The following is a 24,393-nucleotide window of genomic DNA, read 5'->3' as shown; positions in this document are numbered from 1 at the left end:
TTTTGTTTCATTTACAAATAAATATTTTTTTGTTTTTATGAAGACTGAAATTTATTCCAGTTCCTTACACCCTGATGTCCCTTTCTCAGCCACTGTTTTTTTAATCTTTTTAATAAGTTATTTATCATAATTTTTTCCTCCCACACTGTGTCTCATTATCAGTTAAAAAATTCTTTCCCTTTCACTTAATGTTCGGACATTTCTTCACCCAAGTTTGAAACCATCTTACCTAAAGAATATAGAGCTATATAAATTCTGCTAATTTCCCAGAAATGAATCAACAGTCATCTTACATATTAATCCAGCTAGCCCAAGGAAAGGGAATTTAGGAAGGAAGTAAGATTCTAGCTGGGTCCCCTTGCCCAGTATAAATTAAGGGGTGGTGCCCAGTGCTCCGTTCTCTTGACCTGTTACCTAGATTTTTGGGTATTTCACCGTTATATATTTTTTGTGTAGTGAACGTTGGGTTGTGGTCAGCATTCGGACACAAGGCAGTTTGAGTGCTACCTCTGGCCACAGTCCGCAAACCACAACAACACCTTTGGATTCATCCCAGAATTTAATTACTGTATACTTTTCCCTTATACAAGATTTAGAGTCCTTCTCATAAACCCATTTAAACAGTGGCCTAACATATTCTTCCCCAAGTGTGGCTAGTAAGTTCTCACATTCTGAACATCTAAAGCATAGAACAGTTGGGGATGGTGGAGAAGTATTGGACTGGATTGGTAACAGGAAATTAGAGGATCTAGAGTATTCTAATGATGCTGTCCTTATTAGCAAATCACCACAGAACTTGCAAAGCTTGCTTACCAGAATGCATTAAATACCACATAAGGTTGGGCTCAAGATAAATAGAAGAAAGACAATAGATAATGTGAACAGAATATGCAATGGAAGATGAAATATTGTAAGGTGAAATGATGAATGAGATGGAATCATTTAAATATTTAGGAAATACGATTTCTAATACAGGGTCTTTTAAAATTAGAATTTAATGAAAGACTGAAAAAAGCAAATCAGACAATGACTAGCTTAAGTAAAATTTGGAAATCAAATCACCTGAAATTTCATGTAAAAATCAGGCTATATATCAGTTTAGTGAGATAGATGTTACTGTATGGACACAAGTTGTGGTATGAAAACAGAACAATATCCAATAGATTTTGTAGATTTGAGAACAAAGACCTCAGAAGAATATTGAGAGTTGAATGGCAAGACAGAATTAGATATGCAACTGCAAGAGAGATTACTAAAGTGGATGAGATCATGGTGAGGGGTAGATGGAGATGGTTTGGGCATGCTCTTCACACTCCCCAAGAGAGATTAATTCACCAAACTTTCAACTGGGCTCCACAAGGCACTAGAAGAGTTGAAAGACACAGGCTTACACGACTGAGGACTATGAAGCCTGAAGTAGATGATGATGAACGGAGAAATATTGATTTAAAAGCTGAAGATCAAGACGACTAGTGAAATCTAACTGATGCCCTTTGTGTCAATAGACGTAGGAGGTGGTGATGATAAATTTCTAAGTCACATTGTTGCCCTTAACATTTGACACAAACAGTATGAGGATCTTTATCCTCTAACAATAATCTATTTGAACAATTGATGCACAAATGCATTTAGAAGAAGACATCCCTGACTGAGCTTAAGCTAACTAACACTGGTATAAAATAAGCTCCGTAGGACAGACCGTCCGACTACGATAGCAACGAGAATACTAAAGGCTAAACCACAATTCTTGCCATACAATGCCATATACTGTATTTGGAAATGGTATTGTTTTATGATAGGAGTCGAAGCAAGCAAGCTTTAAGGAGTAAGCCACATGAAGCAGAGATGTGCTTCATAGAAACAATTGGTTAAAATTAAAAGATAGGACAATCACTGACAAATCTTTGACAAGCCCGGGGAATGAAGTGTGGTCATGCAAATTAAGAACAAGTTGGGTTGAGAACTAAAACTTACAAGACTTTAGTGCCAGCCCAGTATTCACCTATCAGAGACTTACTTTTTCTACTTCCTTTGGAGATGGTTTGTCTAGGCAAATTTCTTGACAAGCAAACTGGTACTATAAGTAATGGGTTTGCTAATAAACACACTAAGGAATGTCATTTAACTAATAATGCAAGGGTCACGATTTTCCTTATCATCTTATGTGAAAAATAAAGGAAGATAAGAGTCTACAACGAGTACAGTACAAGGTATTTTGGTACTAACTAGAGGTCTTTTAATGTAAGTAAGGGCAGAGCATGGTGTGATAAAAGTTTCCCAAATTTTTAAAATTTAGATAAGTCTAGTGATGGTACCAGTTTCTAAACAGTATAGTACTGATTATGTCAAATGTCAATACAGTACTGTATAGCCTGTGAAAATGTAAGCTTTGTAACTACAGTACAATTCAATATAAGGAACGAGTGAAATGATGAACTAAATCAGTGAAGTATTGTAATTTACAAAAGGTTGGTGTAGGTAGCATTAGTGGAACAAGGTCGTTCATCAACGAAAGTTGGTTGCCAACACTTGCAGGTTACAAAAAATGATATTTTCATAATAAAATAAATTTTTTAACATACTTACCCAGTAGTTATATATATATAGCTATACGTCCCTGACGTCCAGCAGAAATTTCAAAACTCGTGGCAATCGTAGATTGGGTAGCCAGGTGTACCAACTGAGCGCCCTCTAGCGAGGTACCTAGAACCATTCCATGATTCTTCAGATCTTCCATGCCCATAGGTCTCTAGAGGGGAGGAGGGGGGGAATTAAATTATATATAACTACCGGGTAAGTACGTTCAAAAATTTATTCTATTATGAAAATATCATTTTTAAACATCTGACTTACCCGGTAGTTATATATATAGCTGATTGAAACCCTTGGTAGAGGGTCAGAGGCAGCCAACATTGTTTGGAATTTTACTTAACCCTTTTACCCCCAAAGGACCTACGGGTACGTACCTCATAAGCCATCCCTTTACCCCCATGGACGTACGAGTACGTTTTCTATACTTATGCATAGATAACAGGTCTTGGCAGGCCTTGTATTTGAAAGACAACGCTTTACTGTTGTGATGTTGTTCCTTCGATGTCTTGTCATCAATGTAACATGAATAAAAAGTTTCTCTGGGCCCCACAAGGGTCAAGATGGACCTTTAAAGTTTCTTTGAAGAATCAGCTGATATTTCCTGTGTAGTAATTTTAGGTTGCATAGGCATTTACACAAATATTACGAAAATAGTGCACTGTTACCAGTGCAAGAGTGTGGTGTTGTTGTTCCTTCGACATCTTATCATCAATGTAATGTGAATAAAAAGTTCTCTGAGGCCCACAGGGGTCATGAATGACCTTTAAATTTTATGTAAAGGAAACAGCTGACCTTTTATGTGCATTTGCTTTAGATTTCATAGCTATTATTATCGAATAATTACGTAAAATGGTTCCGTTGCCATGGTAACAATGTTTTCATTGTTTTACAATGCCCAGATCCCCACAGAGGTCAAGATGGACCTTTAAACTTTCTGTTATCAATCAGATTATTTTTCTTTGTATTTTTTGGGGTGTTTCAGTCATTTATACAAATTTTACGAAAAATTATCATCATTACTCCTGCGTGACTATTGTTTGATTGTTCCTTGGATATCGTGTCAACAATGATGAATGAAAAGTTTCCCTGGGCTCCACTGGGGTCTTGATTTACCTTTAAATTTCTTTTATAGATTCAGCTCATATTTCATATGCAGTTTGTTTAGGTTTCATAGCTATTTACACGAGTAATTACTAAAAATGATTTCGTTACCATGGTAACAATGTGTTTACGTTTGCGCCATGGCGTACGTAAGAAGTTCCCCGGAGTGAGCGTAATGCTCTTTAAATCTCCGTGTCTCGGAATTTAAAGGTCCGAAAGCAGCTGATTTTAGTTGTTATGCGATTATTTATGCCTACCATGAATATTTTTGTATATTTTTTGTTGCTATTTTGCCGAAACTTTGAGTATATTTCTTATTTCTTGTCGTCATCCTTGCTCCCGGGGAAAAATAAGCCTATCTCTGGCATTGTCAGACAGGACAAAACAAAGACTTTTAAATTTCCTCGTCTTGTGATTTAAAGGCCTCAAAGCCGCTGATTTGGGTTGCCATGCAGCTTTTATGCTTATCAGAATTATTTTTGTATATTTTTTATTTCTATTTTGCCGAAACATTTAGTATATTTCATATTTTTTTCGGGGAATGTGGACAAAGTCAGCGCGAGGTAGGGTGATGTGTTGCCGCCACCGTTGCCAGACTCCAGCCACGTGAGTCCAGCTAGTTCAACTCTTGACTTTGTGTGAGGAGGAGGTCTCTCGTGCGTTATCCGTCAATTTTGTGCTTTAGAGCCTATTCTAATAAGTGATAGTGCTTTATAACTTTTTAGAATATTCCTCTTTATATGTGTGAAGGCATTTATTGGATAAAATGCCTAAAGGTCAAGTAAGATCAGTGTATAAATAAAAAATTCCGTGAATGATGGCAGCTCAAGGCAAAAAATTACGACCTCAAATCTTAAGAGGTATTGAAGATCGAAGTGAATTCCGTTGTCTCGACATGGTAACTACGATTTGTAAGTTTTTCCAGAGGTTTCATCTTATTTCAGGTATTCTATAGGAATATATATATATATATATATATATATATATATATATATATATATACATACATATATATATATATATATATATACATATATATACATATATATATATATATATATATATATATATATATATATATATATATATATATATATATATATATATATATATATATATACATATACATATACATATATATATATATATATATACATATATATACATATATATATATATATATATATATATATATACATATATATATATATATATATATATATATATATATATATATATATATATATATACAGTATACTGTATATATATATATACATACTGTATATATATATATTCATTTGAATATACGTCGATTTATTTTAGGCAGCCACTGTGCATATTTTAAACTGACTTTGCTGAGAGAGAGAGAGAGAGAGAGAGAGAGAGAGAGAGAGAGAGAGAGAGAGAGAGAAAGAGAGGGAGATTGCAAAAGTTTCTTTCTTTCGGTCATAACTAACCTATGCCTAAAGGAATTTTATTATTTTGTTTTTATTTTTGAAGAAAATGTATTGAACTTTCTTATGACGTGTGAAAATAAGGATAAAGCAATGTAAATAGTGGGTATCGTTAGATGAAGTTAGGCAATGACAAATTTTTTTTTTTCTTTTATCGTATACATTCCAATAAATCACAGAGAATTCTCATTACACAAACTTGAAAATTATACCATCTTATGGACAATTTATTCAGCTATAAAATGGTATCTAATAGTTTGTAGTTAGAAGAAATGAATTAGGTTTTTAGTTTTTGCTCGTTTACGACTTTTTTTCCATGTTTCCTCTCTTCTAACTACAAATTCTTATATACAATTTTATAGCTGAATAAATTGTCTATAAGTTGGTATAATTTTGAAGTCTCCTTGATGAGAATTCACTTTGCTGTATCGGAATGTATACGATAAAACATAAAACATTTCGTCATAGCCTAACTTCACCTAACGATAGCTACTATTTAGATGGCTTTATCGTTATTTTCGCATATATCATTAGAAAGTTCAATGAATTTACTTCAAAATAAAAAACAAAACAAAAAGAATTACTCTAAAATTAGGTTACTTATGATCGATAGAAAGAAACTTTTGCAATCTCCGATTTTCGTTACTTGCGCTAAGGAAGTTTAGGTTTACAATTGTTGGACGTTTACTAATTTCTTTTCATGTTTTAATTTTTCTAACTACAAACTATTATACACCATTTTATAGCTGAATAAATTTTCTATAAGATAGTATGGTTTTGAAGTTTTCTTGATGAGAATTCACTTTGCTGTATTGGAATGTATACGATAAAAGATGAAATATTTCGTCATTGCCTAACTTCACCTAACAATAGCCACTATTTACATTGCTTTATCCTTATTTTCACACATGTCATAAGAAAGTTCAATGAATTTTCTTCAAAATAAAAAAAAAAATTAAAAAAAAATTGCTCAATATAGGTTACGTATGACCGATAGAAAGAAACTTTTGCAATCTCCGATTTTCGTTACTTGCGCTAAGGAAATTTAGGTTTACAATTGTTGGACGTTTACTAATTTCTTTTCATGTTTTCTTTCTTCTAACTACAAACTATTATACACCATTTTATAGCTGAATAAATTTTCTATAAGATGGTATGGTTTTGAAGTTTCTTTAATGAGACCTCTCTTTGCTTTATCGGAGTGTATACGAAAGAAGATAAAAAATTTCGTCATCGCCTAACTTCATCTAACGATAGCTGCTATTTATATTACTTTTTTCATACTTTCAATAAATATATGAAAAACCTCAGTCATTTTCCAAAAAAAATGAGACTAATCTGACCTCTCTATGATGAAAATTGAGGCTGTGGGCGTGATTTGAAAAAAATAAGTCGAAAAGCCCTTCAAAACTGAAAACGCCTGGGGCTTAAGGCACGGAAATTTCCAAGTACCCCGGGGGTAAAAGGGTTAAGAGTTAATAAACAAGCTTAAGGGTTCGTACCTGATAAGGAAGCTGACTTCAATGAATTCTGTCATTATGTCTGCTTTCCTTATGAGATCCAGCGATCCAGCCAGGGGGCTGAAGACCTTTAGGAGCTGTCAAACCAGTCTAAAAACCTCATGTGACGGGACCTCCTCCAATACCCTTGTTCCGGGCGCTCTAAAGGAACAAATTGACCACCTGACTAAAATCAATGATTGTGGAAGAATGTTGCAATCTCCACGAACAACCATAAAAATACAAAAGTTCCAAGAGAAGAAAAGGGTACAGTATTATGATTATGGGAATGTAGTGGTGGATCCTTCCCCCACTACTGCACTCGCTGCTACGAATGGTCCCAGAGTGAAGCAGTCCTCATAAAGAGTCTGGACACGTTTCACATAATGTGAAGCGAACACAGATTTACTCCTCCAAAAGGTTGTGTCCATAATGCTTTGCAACGATCTATTCTGTTTGAAGGCCACCGAGGTTGCTACAGCTCTAACTTCATGCGTCTTGACTTTTAAAAGCTTGAGGTCTGCCTCACTGCAATGTGCATGAGCCTCTCTTATTAAGAGCCTGATGAAGAATGAAAGTGCATTCTTCGACCTCTGTAATGAGGGCTTCTAGACCGAGCACCAAAGAGCTTTCGACTTGCCTCGCAACTCTTTCGTTCAGTCCAGGTAGGTTCTTACTGGGCACAGGACCCTCTCCAACTCCTCGCCAACTACATCCAAAAGGTTCGGAAACTCAAAAGCCTTGGGCCAAGGTTGAGAAGGGCGTTCATTCTTGGCGAGAAAGCCTAAATGCAATGAGCCGATAGCTTTGTTATCTTGAAAAACCAACGTTTTAACTAAAAGCATGAATCCCACTGAATCTTTTAGCTGTCGCCAGACTGACCAAAAATAGAGTCTTCATCGTGAGGTCCTTAAATGAAGCTGAATGCAAGGGCTCAAACCTGTCACTCATAATGAACTTCAGGACTATATCCAGATTCCAAGCTTGTGAACCCTGGTGCTGTTGCTTTGATGTTTCAAACGATTTGAGAAGTTCCTGTAGGTCTTTAACATTAGAAAAGTCCAAGTTTCTGTGTCTGAATATGGTTGCTAACATACTCTTGTACCCCTTGATGATAGAGGATGAAAAAATTCCGTTTCCTTCGAAGATATAACAGGAAGTCAGCAATCTGAGTTATAGAGGTACTGGACGAGGAAACCAAGTTGACTCTGCACCACTCTTTAAAAACCTCCCACTTTGATTGGTAAACCTTGATGGTAGAAGTCCTCCTTGGTCTTGCAATAGCCCTAGCTGCCTCCTTCAAAAAACCTCTAGCTCTTGTGAGTTTTTCGATAATCTGAAGACAGTTAGATAAAGAGCTTGGAGATTTTGATGGTACCTTTCAAAGTGGGGTTTTTTGAGTAGATCTACTCTTAATGAAAAGCTTCTTGGAGTGTCTACCATCCATTCCAGTACCTCTGTGAACCACTCTCTGAGGGCCAAAAGTGGGCCACTAGAGTTAATCTGGCCCCTTCGTGTGACACAAACTTTTGCATCACTTTGTAATGAATTTTGAACGGTGGAAATGCATACACGTCCATGTTACGAGCTGTTTGATGCTCGACGTCGCGTTCTGCTTGATACTTGACGTCGCGTCCCGCTTGACGCTCGACGTCACGCCTTGCTGCACGCTCGACGTCACATCCTGCTGGACGCTCAACGTCACGTTAGCTGGACGCTCGATGTCACGTCTGGTTGCTTGACTCCTTTGGGTTAAAGCAGCTGAAACACATTTAACGGGGGAGTTGTAAAGACGTTCGTCGTCAAGAACCTCTCGACTAGTAGCCTTACGACGCTTGGCGTCCAGGTGTGAAGCTTCCTGACGCTCAGGGTCCAGGCCTGCTACTCTCTTGTTGTCCACAGGCTGATAAACTTGCATGAGTGAAGAGAGTTTCTGTTGCATATCTTGCAGCATATTAAAATTAGGGTCAACTTGTTGAGGTACAGGAGACGTCACGTCTACCACAAGCTCACTTTCTACGTCGTTTAAAGAACGGGCAGTGCATCCAGAGGACGATAACCAGTCTGACGGTGGAGGAGGAGCATTAACTGAGGTCATTCCAGGCCCAGACAACTGTCCTACAACTGGGTGAGTTGGAAGTGTCTTGACAGTTCCTGACGTCCTTAAAGGACGTTTGGCAGAAGAGCTTTCTTCAGTAGAATGAAAACGCTCAGAACTGCTCCAAAGACTACAACCAGGAGCTTGCGGTGTCATGATAGGACGCTGATTGACCGTGTCCATCTTCCTCTTCAGAGATCTGGAAGCTTGACGCCAGCCTCGTCTGGGCGCTGCGTCGTCCGAAGATGATGAAAACACTTTTACCTCACCTTTCCTATGATGAAGGCGAGCGTCCTGGGAAGCGTCAACAGGTATGCTCAAGGGGACGTCTGCTCAGGAGCTAAAGGCTCTCGTTTCCTTTTGTCGTTCGACATTCCTTCTCCCAGGGGTTGAGGAGCTTGGAAGAGGTCTATGGTCGACATTCCTTCTCCCAGGGGTTGGAGAGCTTGGAAGAGGTCTACGATTAGAACGTTCGATATTCCTTCTCCCAGGGGTTGGGGAGCTTGGAAGATGTCTATGGTTAGAAGAACGACAGGTCCTAGCAGACGCACCTCCTATACACAAACCTTCAGGTATTGCTTGAAGTTCGGATGAATGAGGATGTGGAGGTAAGCATCCTGGAGGTCTAAAGAGACCATCCAGTCGTCCTTTCTTACTGCTGCTAGGACTGATTTCGATGTCTCCATGGAGAACTTTGTCTTCAGAATGAAGGCGTTGAGAGCACTTACATCCAGGACCGGTCAATAGCCTCCTTCTCCAATAAGAGAGACATTCGATGTTGCATAGCCTGTCTCTTTGGCTCCTCTCTGTATCTAGCAGAGGTCTATCGGATTTACTATTAAAGGAGGTTTCACTAGGAAAAAGATTTCGCATCCCTCCTTTAGTAATAGTACGGACCAAAGGTCTGCTCCTCTCCTCTCCCAGGCTCGCCAGAAGTTGTTTAGTCTGGCTCCTACTGTTGTCTATGCGGTTAAGAGAATAAAGTATGCAGAACCTTTCTTTCTGATTTAGACACCAAATCCTGTGTGACCTTTAGGGCTAAAGCCGAAGAGACCTCTTTGACCAACTCTTGAGGAAGAAGAGAGGAAGAAAAAATGGGGGTGCGTACCTCAATTCTGACTTCTGAATGGGTGTAACCCCAATGGACAGAAAAGAACACATTTGGGCTCTTTTCTTAAAGAACCCCGCTGAGAAAAGGGTTACTAACTCATTGGACCCGTCCTTTAAGGTTTTATCCATGCCTGACATAATGAGGCTGAGACTATCAGTGTCCACATCCTTCAAGGCAGAAACCTTCTTCCCCAAGGCTTCCCAGAGTCCAGTCAAGGAAATTGAATACTTCGAAAGCTCTCAAGACGCCCTTGAGAGGATGATAAAGCTCTGACGTTGACCAGAATATGTACTGTAGTCCTTCTCAAGGCCATCTGATGCGGAGCGTCAACTAGACTCGAAAAGTCTCCTTGGGAAGAGGTAGGAACTCCCAAGCTGAGAACTTCTCACGTCTCGTACCAAACACTAGATCTGGAGGCCAACCTAGCCGAGGGAAAAAAGAAAAACCGTGTTACCCTGGTTATTCTGGGATTGCATCCAGTCTCCCATCATCCTCAAAGCTCTTTCAGATGATCGAGAGAGCACCATCTTTGAAAACAGAGACTCCTTCGACGCCTTCCCTAGCGTAAACTCTGAAGGCGGGGAACGAGGAGCAGCAGGCACAAAATAATTCGGAAACTCTTCAGAAAAAACTCTCATGAGTTTCTTTAAGTCAACCGAAGGATGAAGGGTTTTAGGATCTTCTCCTACAAGAATTCCTCTAAAAGATGAATAGGGGAAAGGAGATCGTCGATCCCTTTCTCCAACAAGACTCCAACCGAGGCAGAGACGTCTTGTTTCCTAGGAGTCAACTCCTTAAGGTCCTGAATTCTGGCCTCAATGGTTCCAAGATCATTACTTACTTTTACTTACTTTTAGGGGTTTATTTCTCGCCCTCCAACAGACACTAAGAGTTTGTTCAGGCGGGCCTTGGTGTGTGAAAATAATTTCTTTCCAGTTCATATTTTTCTCTATCTTTTTTATAGCGCCTGGCGTAACGATGTTCCAACGCTAGACGCTCGCAGTCATTACGATCAGAACTAAGACGTTCGCGATCTCGACGTTCGGCTCGACTGGTGTAATCACGACGTCTGAGTCTTGATACTCACCGTCACGTCTAACTGCTTGATGCTCGGCGTCATGCTTGACACTCGACATCAAGTCCAATTGCTGGACGCTTGACACTATGCAACTGCTTGACGCTCGGTGTCACATCTAACTGCTTGACACTCGACGTCAAGTCCAACTGCTGGACGCTTGACGCCAAGCAACTGCTTGACGCTCGGCGCCACGTGACTCTCGGAACAATGACGTTCGCGATTTAGACGCTCGAAACTATGCTTGACACTCGGCGTCACGTCCAACAGCTTGACGCTCGACGTCACGTTACTGCTTGACGCTCGACGTCATGTCTAACTGCTTGACACTCGACGTCAAGTCCAACTGCTGGACGCTTGACGCCATGCAACAGCTTGACGCTCGGCGCCACGTGACTCTCGGAACTATGACGCTCGTGATTCAGACGCGCGGAACTATGACGTTTGCGTCTAGAACGTTCGCTCATCCAACAAGAGAGACAAAGAAGTTGCACTCAGTTTCAAACATCATGTTAAACTCTTACAGCAGCGTTAGTAGCTTGCCGTCCAATGCTCTGACGCTCGGCGTTACGTGTCATGACTTCCAACTACACGACGCTTGGCGTGATGTAGTCCATTTCTTCACGATCGGCGTCCTTCTTGACGCTAGCGTTAAGGTGTTAAGAATCTAAACGCTCGGCGTCATGACGAGCAACTTTCTTCTTGTCTAACAGGAAGGGAAATATGTAAGACGCCAGCCCTGTCTGTGAGCCGAGTCAACTGACGGCGAAGATAACACTTTTACCTCGCCTTTCCCACACAAGGGCGAGCGTTCTGGGAAGCGTTAACAGGAACGCTCGAGGGGACGTCTGCTCAGGCGGTAACGCCTCTCGTTTCCTTTTGCCGATTGACATTCCTTCTCCCAGGGGTAGGGGAGCTTGGAAGAGGTTTAAGGCTAGGATAACGACAGGGTCGAGCAGACGCACCCTCCACTGACTGATTAAATTCACTGCACTAATTTAGCACTGAAAATTGCACTTTTTATACTCTTTCACATAAGACCATAATTAGACCTGCCCGCTGCGAAAGATAATACTCTTCCGCCAAGGGCTTGAATGAGAATGCAATAGGTTATCTGATTAATATTAGAATTCCCAATATAAAAAAAAAGTAAATAAATAACGATACAAAGTAATGTGTGAGACTGTATCGATTGTCATGAGAACTACGTTAGCGTAAATTTAAATGTATGCTAGTTTTTTAATCTCTGAAAATAGACCGATGATTATCTAAGGAAAGTATACTAATAGGACAAATATTTTCTTAAAATAATATATTCCTTTTATCTTATAAAAACTTAATACTTTTGGTTTGTAAGATAGTATTCACTTATCATTCTTTGCATAGAAAAAGAAAAGAATTTGCAAGTCATACTACATGGTCTACGTAATTTACGTCATATGATTGTGACGTCATAGTGTTGGCGGAGTGTTTTCCTTCCCCCATATCACAAATTTTAAGTAATTTGTATTTTTCCTAACATACTTACCTAGAACTACTTTCTTAGGAGTTATTGGTAACTCTTTCCAACCGACCAGAATTTTGTGTAGTTTACCCTATTCCCATTTTTTATGGGTGACCTCAGGCGGAGTGATATGCGCCCTGAGGCGACCCGGGGTCAGAGAGCGTGCTAGATTAGGTCGTGCTCCTCAGTAAGTTTCGTAGCCAAAAAGGGTTCTCCTCAACCCTGCAGGACCCTTGGGGAAGGATGGGCGGGCCATAACCCGAAAGTAGTTCTAGGTAAGTATGTTAGGAAAAATACAAATTACTTAAAATTTGTGATTTGTTCCAACACAGAGTACTTACCTAGAACTACTTTCTTAGGAGACTTAAACTTTAGGAGGAGGGAGTGTCCTGCAGGGACTAGGGTCTGACGGTTTAGGAGCACGATCGGGCGAAAAAAGGGGGCACCTCGAAGGGGAACTAGGTTCCGATGACCCCTACTAAAGGCTGAATGAAAATAGGGGAAACTACCCAAAAAACTAACTTAGTGTCTAAGTGGCTTACCTCTGAACCATTACTTCTGAGACGTATTTCTTGTCGAAGACGTATATCCTGGCCGCCAGGGCCTCTTGATTCACACCCACGTTGGGGATTAAGGGTAAGGGAAAGGATGATAGGGGGGAAAGGTAAGGGATGAACTTGTGTCTCATGGCTTACCACCCCCAGTTTCCCTGGGGCCATGACCTTTAAATCTTTTGCAGGGCTGATATGACTGGGCCAAGGTTGAACCCGTCCCAGGATTTCCTAGAGCAGTCCTTCAGGTAATGTTCCGTGAAAGTGGACTGTCTGGACCAGGTACCCGCTTTCAGAATCTGGCCCACGGCCATGTTCTTCTCAAACGCCAGGGAGGTGCCTAGACCCCTAATATCATGAGGCCTTGGCCTACCTGGAAGAGGGATTCCTGAAACCTCGTAAGCTCTCTTGATTACTTGTCGCAACCAAAAGGAGATTGAGTTCTTAGAGACTGGTTTCTTCACCTGACCAGTTGAGACGAATAAGCTCTTGATCTCCGGTCGAAGCCTGGAGGTCCTTTCAAGGTATTTTCTCACTGCTCTGACCGGGCATAAGAGTAAGTCTTTAGGGTTGTCTGACCTAGGGATCACTGGGACCGAAAAGCCCTCGAACCGAAGATCCCAACAGGCTGGGTTCTGCGTTTTGGCCACAAAGTTAGGGATGAACCGAAAGGAGGCCTCCCGCCACCCTTTTGAGTGTGAAACTTCGTACGATAATCCGTGCAACTCACTAACCCTCTTCGCTGAAGCCAGGGCTAAGAGGAAGACCGTTTTGAGGGCGAGATCCTTATCCAGGATGTCCTTGAGGGGCTCAAAGGGAGGTTCTGACAGGACTTTGAGTACTATGGCTAGGTCCCGCTGCGGTACCCTCACCTCCTGTGGGGGGCACGACTGCTCAAAACTCCTGATGAGCATCGAGATGTGCCGAAAGGATCCCAAGTCAATGCCCTTCAGGAGGAAGACTTGACCTAACACTGCCCTCACTCCCTTTATTGCCGGAATGGACGAGCCCAAATCGTCCCTGAGATACACCAGGAAGTCCGCCACGTCGTGGATCGAGGCCCCCAAGGGCTTGATATTACGGGAAGCGCACCATTTCGAGAAGACTGCCCATTTTGCTTGGTAGACAGCGATAGAGGACCGCCTTAAGTAACCTGACATTCTCGTCGCGGTACTCGATGAGAATCCATCCTTCTTCAGAAGCCGCTCGATAACCTCCACGCGTGAAGGCGGAGGGACAGAGGATTTTCGTGAAACTTTTGGAAGTGGGGTTGACGAAGAAGGGCCAGTTCTTTTAAGTCTGCGAACCACTCCCTCTTCGGCCACCAAGCCGCGATCAAAGTCATCTGAAGGTTGGCTGTTGTCCGTACTCTGTTGAGGACTTGACGTATCATTCCGAAGGGGGGAAAAGCATCGAGGCCATTCCAAGGGTGCTGGAAGGCGTCCTCGAACGCCGCTGACGGATCTGGAACTGGAGAACAGAACACGGGGAGTTGGGCGTTCAGACGTGTGGCGAATAAGTCTACTACTGGGGAACCCCACTTCAGTATGACTGACTGAGCTGTGTTTGGATGTAGAGTCCACTCTGAACCTATTACTTGGCCTACTCTGCTGAGGCTGTCCGCCAGGACGTTCCTCTTTCCCGGGATGAACCTTGCTGTGAACTCGATCCCTTCTTCTGCTGCCCATTCCAGAAGTTCCATCGATAACGAACATAGCTCTTTCGACTTTAGACCCCTTTTCTTCTTTATGTAGGCTACTACTGTGGCGTTGTCGCACATCAACGCTACCGTGTTCCCCCGGAGGAGATGAACGAATTCTCGACTCGCTCTCAGCACAGCCATCATCTCTAGCACGTTTATGTGGTGCTTTGCTTCTTCGCTCGACCATTTTCCCTTTGTCGATTGGTCGAGTAGGTGAGCGCCCCAACCTTCCTTCGACGCATCCGTAAACAATAGGACTTCCGGAGGGTCAGGTGCGAAGGGCATCCCCAGCTCGGTGTTCCTCCTGTCGTGCCACCACTGCAAGGCTACCTTCGCTTCTGGGGAGACCGGAACCAGTTTGTGGGGATTTCTCAACTGGGACCAATGTTCTTTCAGGTTCCACTGCACTGCTCGAAGTTTGAGTCTCCCTTGTGGCACTAGATTTTCCAAGGACACTAGGTGGCCCAACAACCTCTGCCAATCCTTGGCCCTCCTGGGAAGGTCCAACAGAAAGGGTTGCAGAACACGCTCTAGGTTCTCCAACCTCTCCAACGAAGGGAAAGCTCTCACTAGCTGGGTGTCCAAGACCCTTCCCAAGTAGGTCATCCTGGTGGAGGGGGTCAGCTGGGACTTCACTACGTTGACCGTGATACCGAACTGCTCGCAGAGACGAGGTAACTTCCCTCCTTGTTCTTTCAATTCTTCCTTTGAGGCTGAAAGAAGCAACCAATCGTCCAGGTACCGGATCAGACGGATGCCCTGGTCGTGAGCCCATACAGAGACTGTCGTGAAGACTCTTGTAAACACTTGAGGAGCCGCCGACAGCCCGAAGCAAAGGGTCTTGAATTGTAGCACTCGGGAATCCCACTTTATCCTGATGGACGGGGATTTGGAAGTAGGCATCCTTGAGGTCCAGGGATATTATGAAATCCCCCTCTCTCAAGGCGGCCAACACTGTCTTTGCAGTGTCCATCTTGAACTCGGTTTTTGCCACAAACTTGTTGAGGGCCGACAGGTCTATTACTGGTCTCCATCCCCCTGTCGCCTTTTCCACAAGGAAGAGCCTGCTGTAGAACCCCGGGCCGGGCTCCTCGACTAGTTCCAACACTCCCTTGGAGAACATGGAAGACACTTGCTCCTGTAGAGCAGCCCGTTTCAAGGGGTCCTTGGGAATCAGCCACTCTGCTTGAAGGGCTGGGATAAGCGGGGGAGGTTCCGCTAAGAAGGGTAGTCTGTAACCTTCCCTCAGGATTGTCACCGTCCAGGGATCCACACCGTAATCCCGCCATGTTTGCCAAGAGTGTCTGAGGCATCCCCCCACCTGAGGCTCCAGTAGGGGTAGGGGGCCTCGCCTCCTATCTCCTTCTGGAGGAGCGGCCGGACCGACCTCTTCTTGCGTTCCCGTAGGACGGTCTAAAGTTAGACTGGGGTGCCGTGGCACCTCTACGGTGGGGCTGAGTTGACTGCTGCCAGGGAGCCGCAGGTGGCTCTCCTCTATGTTGAGCTAGAGAGGAACGGGAAGTGTGAGGGCCGTCTACGGAGGGCCTCCCGGGATGTGGGCACCTCATAGGGGGAGGTCTATGGTCTCCCATGTCCTTCATCTTCCTCACCCGTTCCATCGTCTCATCTACCAACTTAAGGGGGAAGATAGCCTCATCCCAGATTGAGGAGTTTCTCAATTTCCTTGCTTCCCGGTCCGGGAGTTTTCTCACAAGTTTGCTCAGAATAGTGTCTCTCTTCCTCAGGACCCAATTGGTAGCCTGGGAGAGACTGATATGACAAAAATTTTAGGGCCTTGCCCCCTGAGCTAATAAGTTCTCTCAGTAGGGTTTGATTTTCAGGCAGGGACAAATCATGAGAGGCCTGAAAACCAACTAACGTGCAGGCCCACCAATCCAACCAGGAGGACACGTAGACTAGGTCCTGGGCCATGTCCTCCATCATGGAGGTCTCCGACGGGGAAAAACACACAGGGGCCGTGGACGCTCTGTCTTCAGCGGCACCCTGATTCAATGAGGTAATGGCTGTCTCCGTCGTGCGGGGTCCTCCCCGACGCCCTTCCGGTATGTAAAACCTCTTCTGCACCTTCAGCCCCGGCAGCAGCTTTGAGGCACTTTGACTCCTAGGGGCGTCTGCTAGGCCGTCCAGGAACTTATCAATATGCTTCATACCCAGCCTTACATCAGGAGCAGAGGGTAGAGCTAAGGAGGGCCTTAGTTGAACCGGATTCTCCACCAGCCTGCTAAGTCCGGAGAGCCAGGCTTGTTCAGTGGTGGGCATCGGTTCATCCAGCCTATGGTGCCGTTGTATGAGGGCCAACACTTTGCGGTAGGAGGAGATGTCATCGGACGAACACTCCCCTCCTTCCACCAGGGTCTCTATCACCCGTCATTCCTCACGAGTATCATCGGTGACGGTAGGGAGAGCAACGTTGGATGGGACTGCCCGTGTCACGGGTGGACCCGCAGAGGCGAAGGTATCCGTCACGGGAGTACCTTGCCCTGCGGGCATCCTCGTATCTGTGGGAATATTCCTGGCCGAAGGGCGCCCTTGGAGCTTAATAAAGTCAGCCAAGGAGCCCGCAGCTGGCGTAACGCCTTCCACTTGACAGAGCGCCTCCCTCCGCAGAGTAGGGGGTGCGGAGGCCTTCGACAACTTCGGAGGCTCACGGGGAGCTAGTAAAGGCCTCCCTCGGTGAGGTTCTTGTCCGTAGGAGGAGCAGGAGGGGAGAGACGGTGAGGACGAGGGTCTAGGGAGCCACCCGGAAGCGGCCGCGGCTGTGGTGACCTTAAACAGCTCGCTCCGGGGCACCGTGATCCTCACCCAATCTTTGGACTTACTCCTCTTTGCTTTCTTCTTAGAAGGTCTGGACTCTTTCTTCTTTGAACGGGAGCGGGACTTCTTCTTCCTGGACCTCTCGCGCTTCCTCCTCGCGGACCTGGAATCGTCCTCTGAAGATAAATCCATGGACGAGGAAGATGAGGAGGAGGAAAGGGAATCAGCCGAATCACCTGAGGCGTACAACTCCGCAGGGCTTACTCCATGCCGAACCTCTGTTTCCGCAGGCTGCATGAAGACGGGCGGAAGAGTCGCCGCGGGCGCTGGGGGGGTCCGAGGAACGTTCTTGCGGCCACTCCAATGGTCAAAGCCCTCTTCTAGTCTGAAGGGTGACCTGCAGGGTGTTCTAGGAATATCCCAAACGACGGGGTCCGAATTTGACGAATGGCCTTTCTCGGCATCACCCCCGGCGGCCGAAGTACCTGAAACACACGCCCAAGATGGGGGAGAACAGGAAGTACCTGACTTCCCCCACATCGGGTCTTGGGTAGAGACGGGCCCTGCGGGCACCAGGACCTCGTCTCCTACACACTCTACCGCACTTCCCTCAGGCCCCACACATGCCTGTAACACCTCAGAAACTTCCCCCACAGGTAAATCAGACTCTTGGGGAAGGACAATGGGCCACTTCCCCGCAACGGACTTACCTCGACCCCTACCCTAGGTAGGGGAAGATGAAAGGGAACCACGCTCCGACAAGGCATCCGGGGACACCAAAGCAGAGGACGCGGTAGCTTTCTTGAGCGATTTCTTGGCCGACTTCTTCTTCTTAGTCCCATAACGGACCCACTGAATCTCGCCCCAAGACTCGCATTCCGAACACGTGGCCGTAGGGGAGCATAATTTGCCCCTACATGACGAACAACGCGAGTGTGGATCAACCTCGGGCTTCGAAAGGAAAGCCCCACAAGACTTACCGGCCACAGGCCCAGGGCAACGGCGTGGATGCTCCATAATAAAAACACTAACACCAAGAGACACAAGGGAAAGGGGTAAGGATACGGGCACAGGAACCACGTGGTAAACACAAAGGGTCGCACTGGGTAAGAGAGAGCGCGGCGGGATGTGAATCACGTCGCGACCAGAAACTTACTGAGGAGCACGACCTAATCTAGCATGCTCTCTGACCCCGGGTCGCCTCAGGGCGCGTATCACTCCACCTGAGGTCACCCATAGAAAATGGGAATAGGGTAAACTACACAAAATTCTGGTCGGTTGGGAAGAGTTACCAGTAACTCCTAAGAAAGTAGTTCTAGGAAAGTACAGTGAACCCTCGTTTATCGCAGTAGATAGGTTCCAGACCCGGCCGCGATAGGTGAAATCCGCGCAGTAGTGACACCATATTTACCTATTTACTTAACATGTATATTCAGACTTTTAAAACCTTCCCTTGTACGTAGTACTGTTAACAAACTACCCTTTAATGTACAGAACACTTAATGCATGTACTACAGTACCCTAAACTAAAACAGGCACAAATATTAAAGGCGATTTTATATCATGCGTTTCCTAAACACGCCAAAAAGCACGATAAAAAATGGCAACCAATGTTTTGTTTACATTTCTCTGATCATAATGAAGAAACAAACGCATTTACCGTACAGTACACATCTGTGTATAGGTTAGTTTTTGCATCGATTATATTGATTATTCAGTACAGTATGTTGATTTTGTTATTACCAATATGTATATATATATATATGGGTTATGAAAAAAATCCGCGAAGTGGTGAATCCGCGATGGTCGAACCGCGAAGTAGCGAGGGTTCACTGTACTCTGTGTTGGAACAACATGGTTTTAAGAGTAGGTTCGTTATTTTTACAGTAGGTGGAAAAAACTCCTAATCCTACCCCTTTCAAGTTACGAACATAGCGATTATAATCCAACCACTAACTCTCAGTCAAAATAAAACCAAACGAGCGAAAGCCAACAGTAAATTGTACATCACCAAGATAACTGCAATTATACAGGTTACAGCGAGTGAAAAATCCAACGATGTTGCCGGTGAGCGGCAGGGAAGATCTGAGGAATCATGGAATGGTTCCAGGTACCTCGCTAGAGGGCGCACAGGCGAGTTTTGAAATTTCTGCCGGACGTCAGGGACGTATAGCTATGTATATAACTACCGGGTAAGTCAGATGTTTAAAATGACACATTATATTAATGCAGTTTAGTCATAATTGATTACTTTAGATTAAGAGACAGAAAAAATGAGTAACTGGTGATAAATATATAATTAACATCATGTATTAGCTGTTTGATTAATTAAGAAGAAAGCAGCGCCAGCATCACTAGCGTTCAGATGAGACCTTGGCCCAACACTGGTAAAATTGGCTTAATAAACATCTCCACACGAGATTTCAGGGCAAATTGTGAATTGTGTAAACTATTTACCTCTTTCCTAAATGCTGCTAGGCATAAGATCCATTTAGAGAGTATTTAATATCCCCAATACTGAGTGACTCACAGGTTTAGGTGTAAATATTTCCAGAAAACTTCAATGTCAGTAGGAAACTACCTTAAAAAGAAACTGAATAAAATTTATGAACAGTAATAATTTTCATTGAAAAATAATACTGGCATTCCCAAGTCCATTTTTCTATTTCTTGTTTATAAAACAACAACAACCAAAAGGAAACAGCACTTACCTGTCTACCATGTTCATCAATTCCAGTTTCTTTCTCCAATGTTATTGGAATACTTAGACATTCCATGGCAGTGCCTGGTTCATGTGAAAATGCTGTAGTCATCTTTAAGTGATTCTAAGACAAACGGAAGAGGCAATTTACCACGTTTCCTACTAAGGGGTTTTGTTTGTGTCCTAACATGAAAAAGAAAAGATAAAATAACAATTAAGAATTATGAGATAATTTTTATTTTTCCTAACTATACAAACCTTACTCCTTTACATGTGATAGAATATCAGCAAAACTGAAGGACAGGGCAATTAAAATTCTATAACAAGGTGTAAACATGTGGCCAATAGTTACTGGCCAGGATCTGGAACTTTCTAAGGGGTATGTAAATTCACGGTTGAGGTCAATTCATTTCTACCAATGCAAATAAATTCCAATTCTTCAGAAATTGTGAACTTATCAAATCCCAATTAAATTTCAAATAATTCTTTTTTTTAAATTATATTTTGATTATAAAATAAATTTTTGAATATACTTACCCGGTGAATATATAATAGCTGACGTCTCGGACGGCTCGACAGAAACCCAAAAACTCGCGAGCGATCGCCGTGAAGGTTGTGGGTGTGCCCACCAGCGCCGACTATCGGCCAGATACCGCATATACTTGTAAACAGCTCCAGTTCTTCTCATTCCGCTGGGTCTCTATCGGGGAGGAAGGGAGGGCCTTTATTTTATATATTCACCGGGTAAGTATATTCAAAAATTTATTTTATAATCAAAATATCATTTTTAAATATTAAACTTAGCCGGTGAATATATAATAGCTGATTCACACCCATGGTGGTGGGTAGAGACCAATATTAATACAATAAAGGCGTATATGCTTAGAGTTTTTGACAGTTATATCATAACAAAACCCAAATAAATATAGGTACCTGGTAAGGAAGCTGACTCTGACGATTACTCTGCCTTATTAGTCCGCTTTCCTCACGAAGCCCAGCCATCCTCTCAGGATGCTGAAAGACTCCCAGGAGCTGTTATATCCAGGGCGACCACCCATACAACAGGACCTCATCAAAACCCTTAATCTGGGCGCTCTCAAGAAACGACATTTGACCACCCGCCAAATCAAAAAGGATGCGAAAGGCTTCTTAGCCTTCCGTACAACCCAAAACAAGATTAAAAACATTTCAAGAGAAGATTAAAAGGATATTGGGATTAAGGGAATGTAGTGGTAGAGCCCTCACCCACTACTGCACTCGCTGCAACGAATGGACCCAGTGTGTAGCAGTCCTCATAAAGAGTCTGGACGTCTTTTAAGTAAAATGAAGCGAACACCGACTTGCTCCTCCAAAAGGTCGCGTCCATAATACTTCGCAGAGATCTGTTTTGCTTAAAGGCCACGGAAGTTGCTATCGCTCTTACTTCGTGCGTCTTGACCTTAAGTAAACAACGATCTTTTTCACTTAAGTGAGAATGAGCCTCTCGGATTAAAAATCTAATAAAATACGATAAAGCATTTTTAGACATAGGCAATGAGGGCTTCTTAACTGAGCACCATAAGGCCTCAGATCCACCTCGTAAAGATCTGGTACGAGCTAAATAAAACTTAAAAGCTCTAACTGGGCACAGTACTCTTTCAAGCTCGTTGCCTACGATCTCTGATAGGCAAGGTATATCAAAAGATTTAGGCCAAGGACGAGAAGGCAGTTCATTTTTGGCCAAGAAACCAAGCTGAAGCGAACATGTGGCTTTATCTGTAGAAAAGCCGATGTTTTTACTAAAGGCATGGATCTCACTGACCCTTTTAGCCGAAGCCAAGCACACTAAGAAAAGCGTCTTGAGGGTGAGATCCTTCAGGGAGGCTGAATGTAATGGCTCAAACCTGTCGGACATCAGGAACCTTAGGACCACGTCAAAGTTCCATCCAGGAGTTGCCATACGACGCTCCTTAGAGGTCTCGAAGGACTTAAGGAGATCTTGGAGATCTTTATTATTGGACAGATCTAAGCCTCTATGTCTGAACACAGAAGCCAACATGCTCCTGTAGCCCTTAATAGTGGGAGCAGAGAGGGAGCGAACATTTCTCAGATGCAGGAGAAAGTCTGCAATTTGGGCTACAGAGGTACTGGAAGAGGAAATAGATGATGACTTGCACCAGTCTCAAAAGACTTCCCACTTCGACTGGTAGACCTTGATGGTAGATGCTCTCCTAGCTCTCGCAATCGCTCTGGCTGCCTCCTTCGAAAATCCTAGAGCTCTTGAGAGTCTTTCGATAGTCTGAAGGCAGTCAGACGAAGCGCGGGGAGGCTTTGATGAAGACTCCTTACGTGGGGCTGCCGTAAGAGATCCATCCTTAAAGGTAGACTCCTTGGAACGTCTACCAGCCATTGAAGTACCTCTGTGAACCACTCTCTCGCGGGCCAGAGGGGAGCAACCAACGTCAACCTTGTCCCTTCGTGAGAGGCGAACTTCTGCAGTACCTTGTTGATGATCTTGAACGGCGGGAATGCGTACGCGTCCAGGTGAGACCAGTCCAGTAGAAAAGCATCTATGTGGGCCGCCTCTGGATCTGGGACTGGAGAGCAATAGGTCGGGAGCCTTTTGGTCAACGAGGTGGCAAAGAGGTCTATGGTGGGTTGGCCCCAAGTCACCCAAAGACTCTTGCACACGTTCTTGTGGAGGGTCCATTCTGTGGGGATCACCTGACCCCTCCGACTGAGACAGTCCGCCAAGACGTTCAAGTCCCCCTGGATGAATCTTGTCAACAGGGAGATGCCTCGATCTTTTGACCAGATGAGGAGGTCCCTTGCGATGACGAACAGTGTGTGGGAGTGAGTGCCTCTTTGCTTGGAGATGTACGCCAAGGCTGTGGTGTTGTCCGAATTGACTTCTACCACTTTGTTTCGTAGAAGGCTCTCGAAACTCGTCAAGGCCAAGTGAACCGCCTTGCAGTTGATGTGCATGCTCCTCTGATCCGACGTCCAAAGACCCGAACATTCCAGACCGTCCAGAGTCGCTCCCCAACCCAAATCCGACGCGTCTGAGAACAACACGTGGTTTGGGTTCTTGACCGCCAGGGACAGACCCTCTCGCAGACTTTTGTTGCTGTCCCACCAGTTCAGGCACATTTTTACTGGCTCGGAGATCGGGATTGAAACAGCTTCCAAAGTCTTGCTCTTGTTCCAATGGGAGTCTAGATGGAACTGGAGAGGGCGAAGGTGAAGTCTCCCTAGTGAGATAAATTGCTCCAGGGATGACAGTCCCTAAGAGGCTCATCCAACTTCTCACTGAGCAACGGTCTTTTTTCAGCATGAGGCGGACTTTGAGCAGGGCTTGCTCTATCCTGGTGGCAGACGGAAAAGCCCGAAAAACTAGACTGCGAATCTCCATCCCAAAATAGAGAATCGTCTGGGAGGGATTCAGTTGAGACTTTTCTAAGTTCACCAACAGTCCCAACTCCCTTGCCAGACCCAACGTCCATTGAATGTCCTGCAGACAGCGATGACGGGACGATGCTCTGAGAAGCCAGTCGTCCAGGTACAGGGAGGCTCGAATTCCCGATAAATGAAGGAATTTTGCCACATTCCTCATGAGCCTCGTAAACACGAGAGGAGCAGGGCTGAGGCCGAAGCACAGTGCTCGGAACTGGTACACCACATTCCTGTAAACAAACCTCAGATACGGTTGAGAATCTGGGTGTATAGGAATGTGGAAGTACGCATCCTGCAGGTCGAGAGAGACCATCCAGTCTCCCTCTCTGACCGCTGCTAGGACGGACTCCGTGGTCTCCATCGTAAATTTTGTTTTTACAACAAAAACGTTGAGCGCACTGACATCCAGCACTGGCCTCCAATCTCCTGTATGCTTTGGGACTAGGAAGAGACGGTTGTAAAATCCCGGTGATTGAAGGTCCGAGACTTTCACCACCGCTCCCTTCTCTAGCAACAGAGACACTTGCTGATGTAGAGCTTGTCTCCTTGACTCCTCTCGATACCTGGGAGAGAGGTCTAAAGGAACTGTTACTAGAGGAGGTCTGCGTACAAAAGGTATTTTGTACCCCTCCTTGAGCAACAACACAGACTCTTGGTCTGCACCCCTCTTCTCCCAGGCCTGCCAGAAGCTGTTCAGTCTGGCCCCTACTGCTGTCTGAGGACGTGGGCAGTCAGACTCTGCCACGGGAGGACTTGGATCCTCTCCTCTTGCCTCTTTTACCGTCGGCACGAGCGCCT

At 44.2% G+C, this 24,393-nt stretch overlaps 1 protein-coding gene across 1 annotated transcript in view; it reads right to left on the bottom strand.

Annotated features, from left to right (window-relative positions):
• Positions 1-24,393, bottom strand: part of LOC137639855 (tax1-binding protein 3 homolog) — a 123,307-nt gene that overhangs the window by 77,590 nt on the left and 21,324 nt on the right. Inside the window, exon 2 of the mRNA XM_068372115.1 lies at positions 20,174-20,346. Coding sequence (XP_068228216.1) covers positions 20,174-20,275 — 102 coding nt within the window. The 5' untranslated portion in view covers positions 20,276-20,346. The remainder of the gene's footprint in view (positions 1-20,173; positions 20,347-24,393) is intronic.

Source organism: Palaemon carinicauda, chromosome 4 (assembly GCF_036898095.1).
Source record: "Palaemon carinicauda isolate YSFRI2023 chromosome 4, ASM3689809v2, whole genome shotgun sequence".
In the NCBI taxonomy this organism is placed as follows: Eukaryota; Metazoa; Arthropoda; class Malacostraca; order Decapoda; family Palaemonidae; genus Palaemon; species Palaemon carinicauda.
Note: the sequence above shows the minus strand (reverse complement) of the source record. Positions and strands in the feature narration are given on the sequence as shown.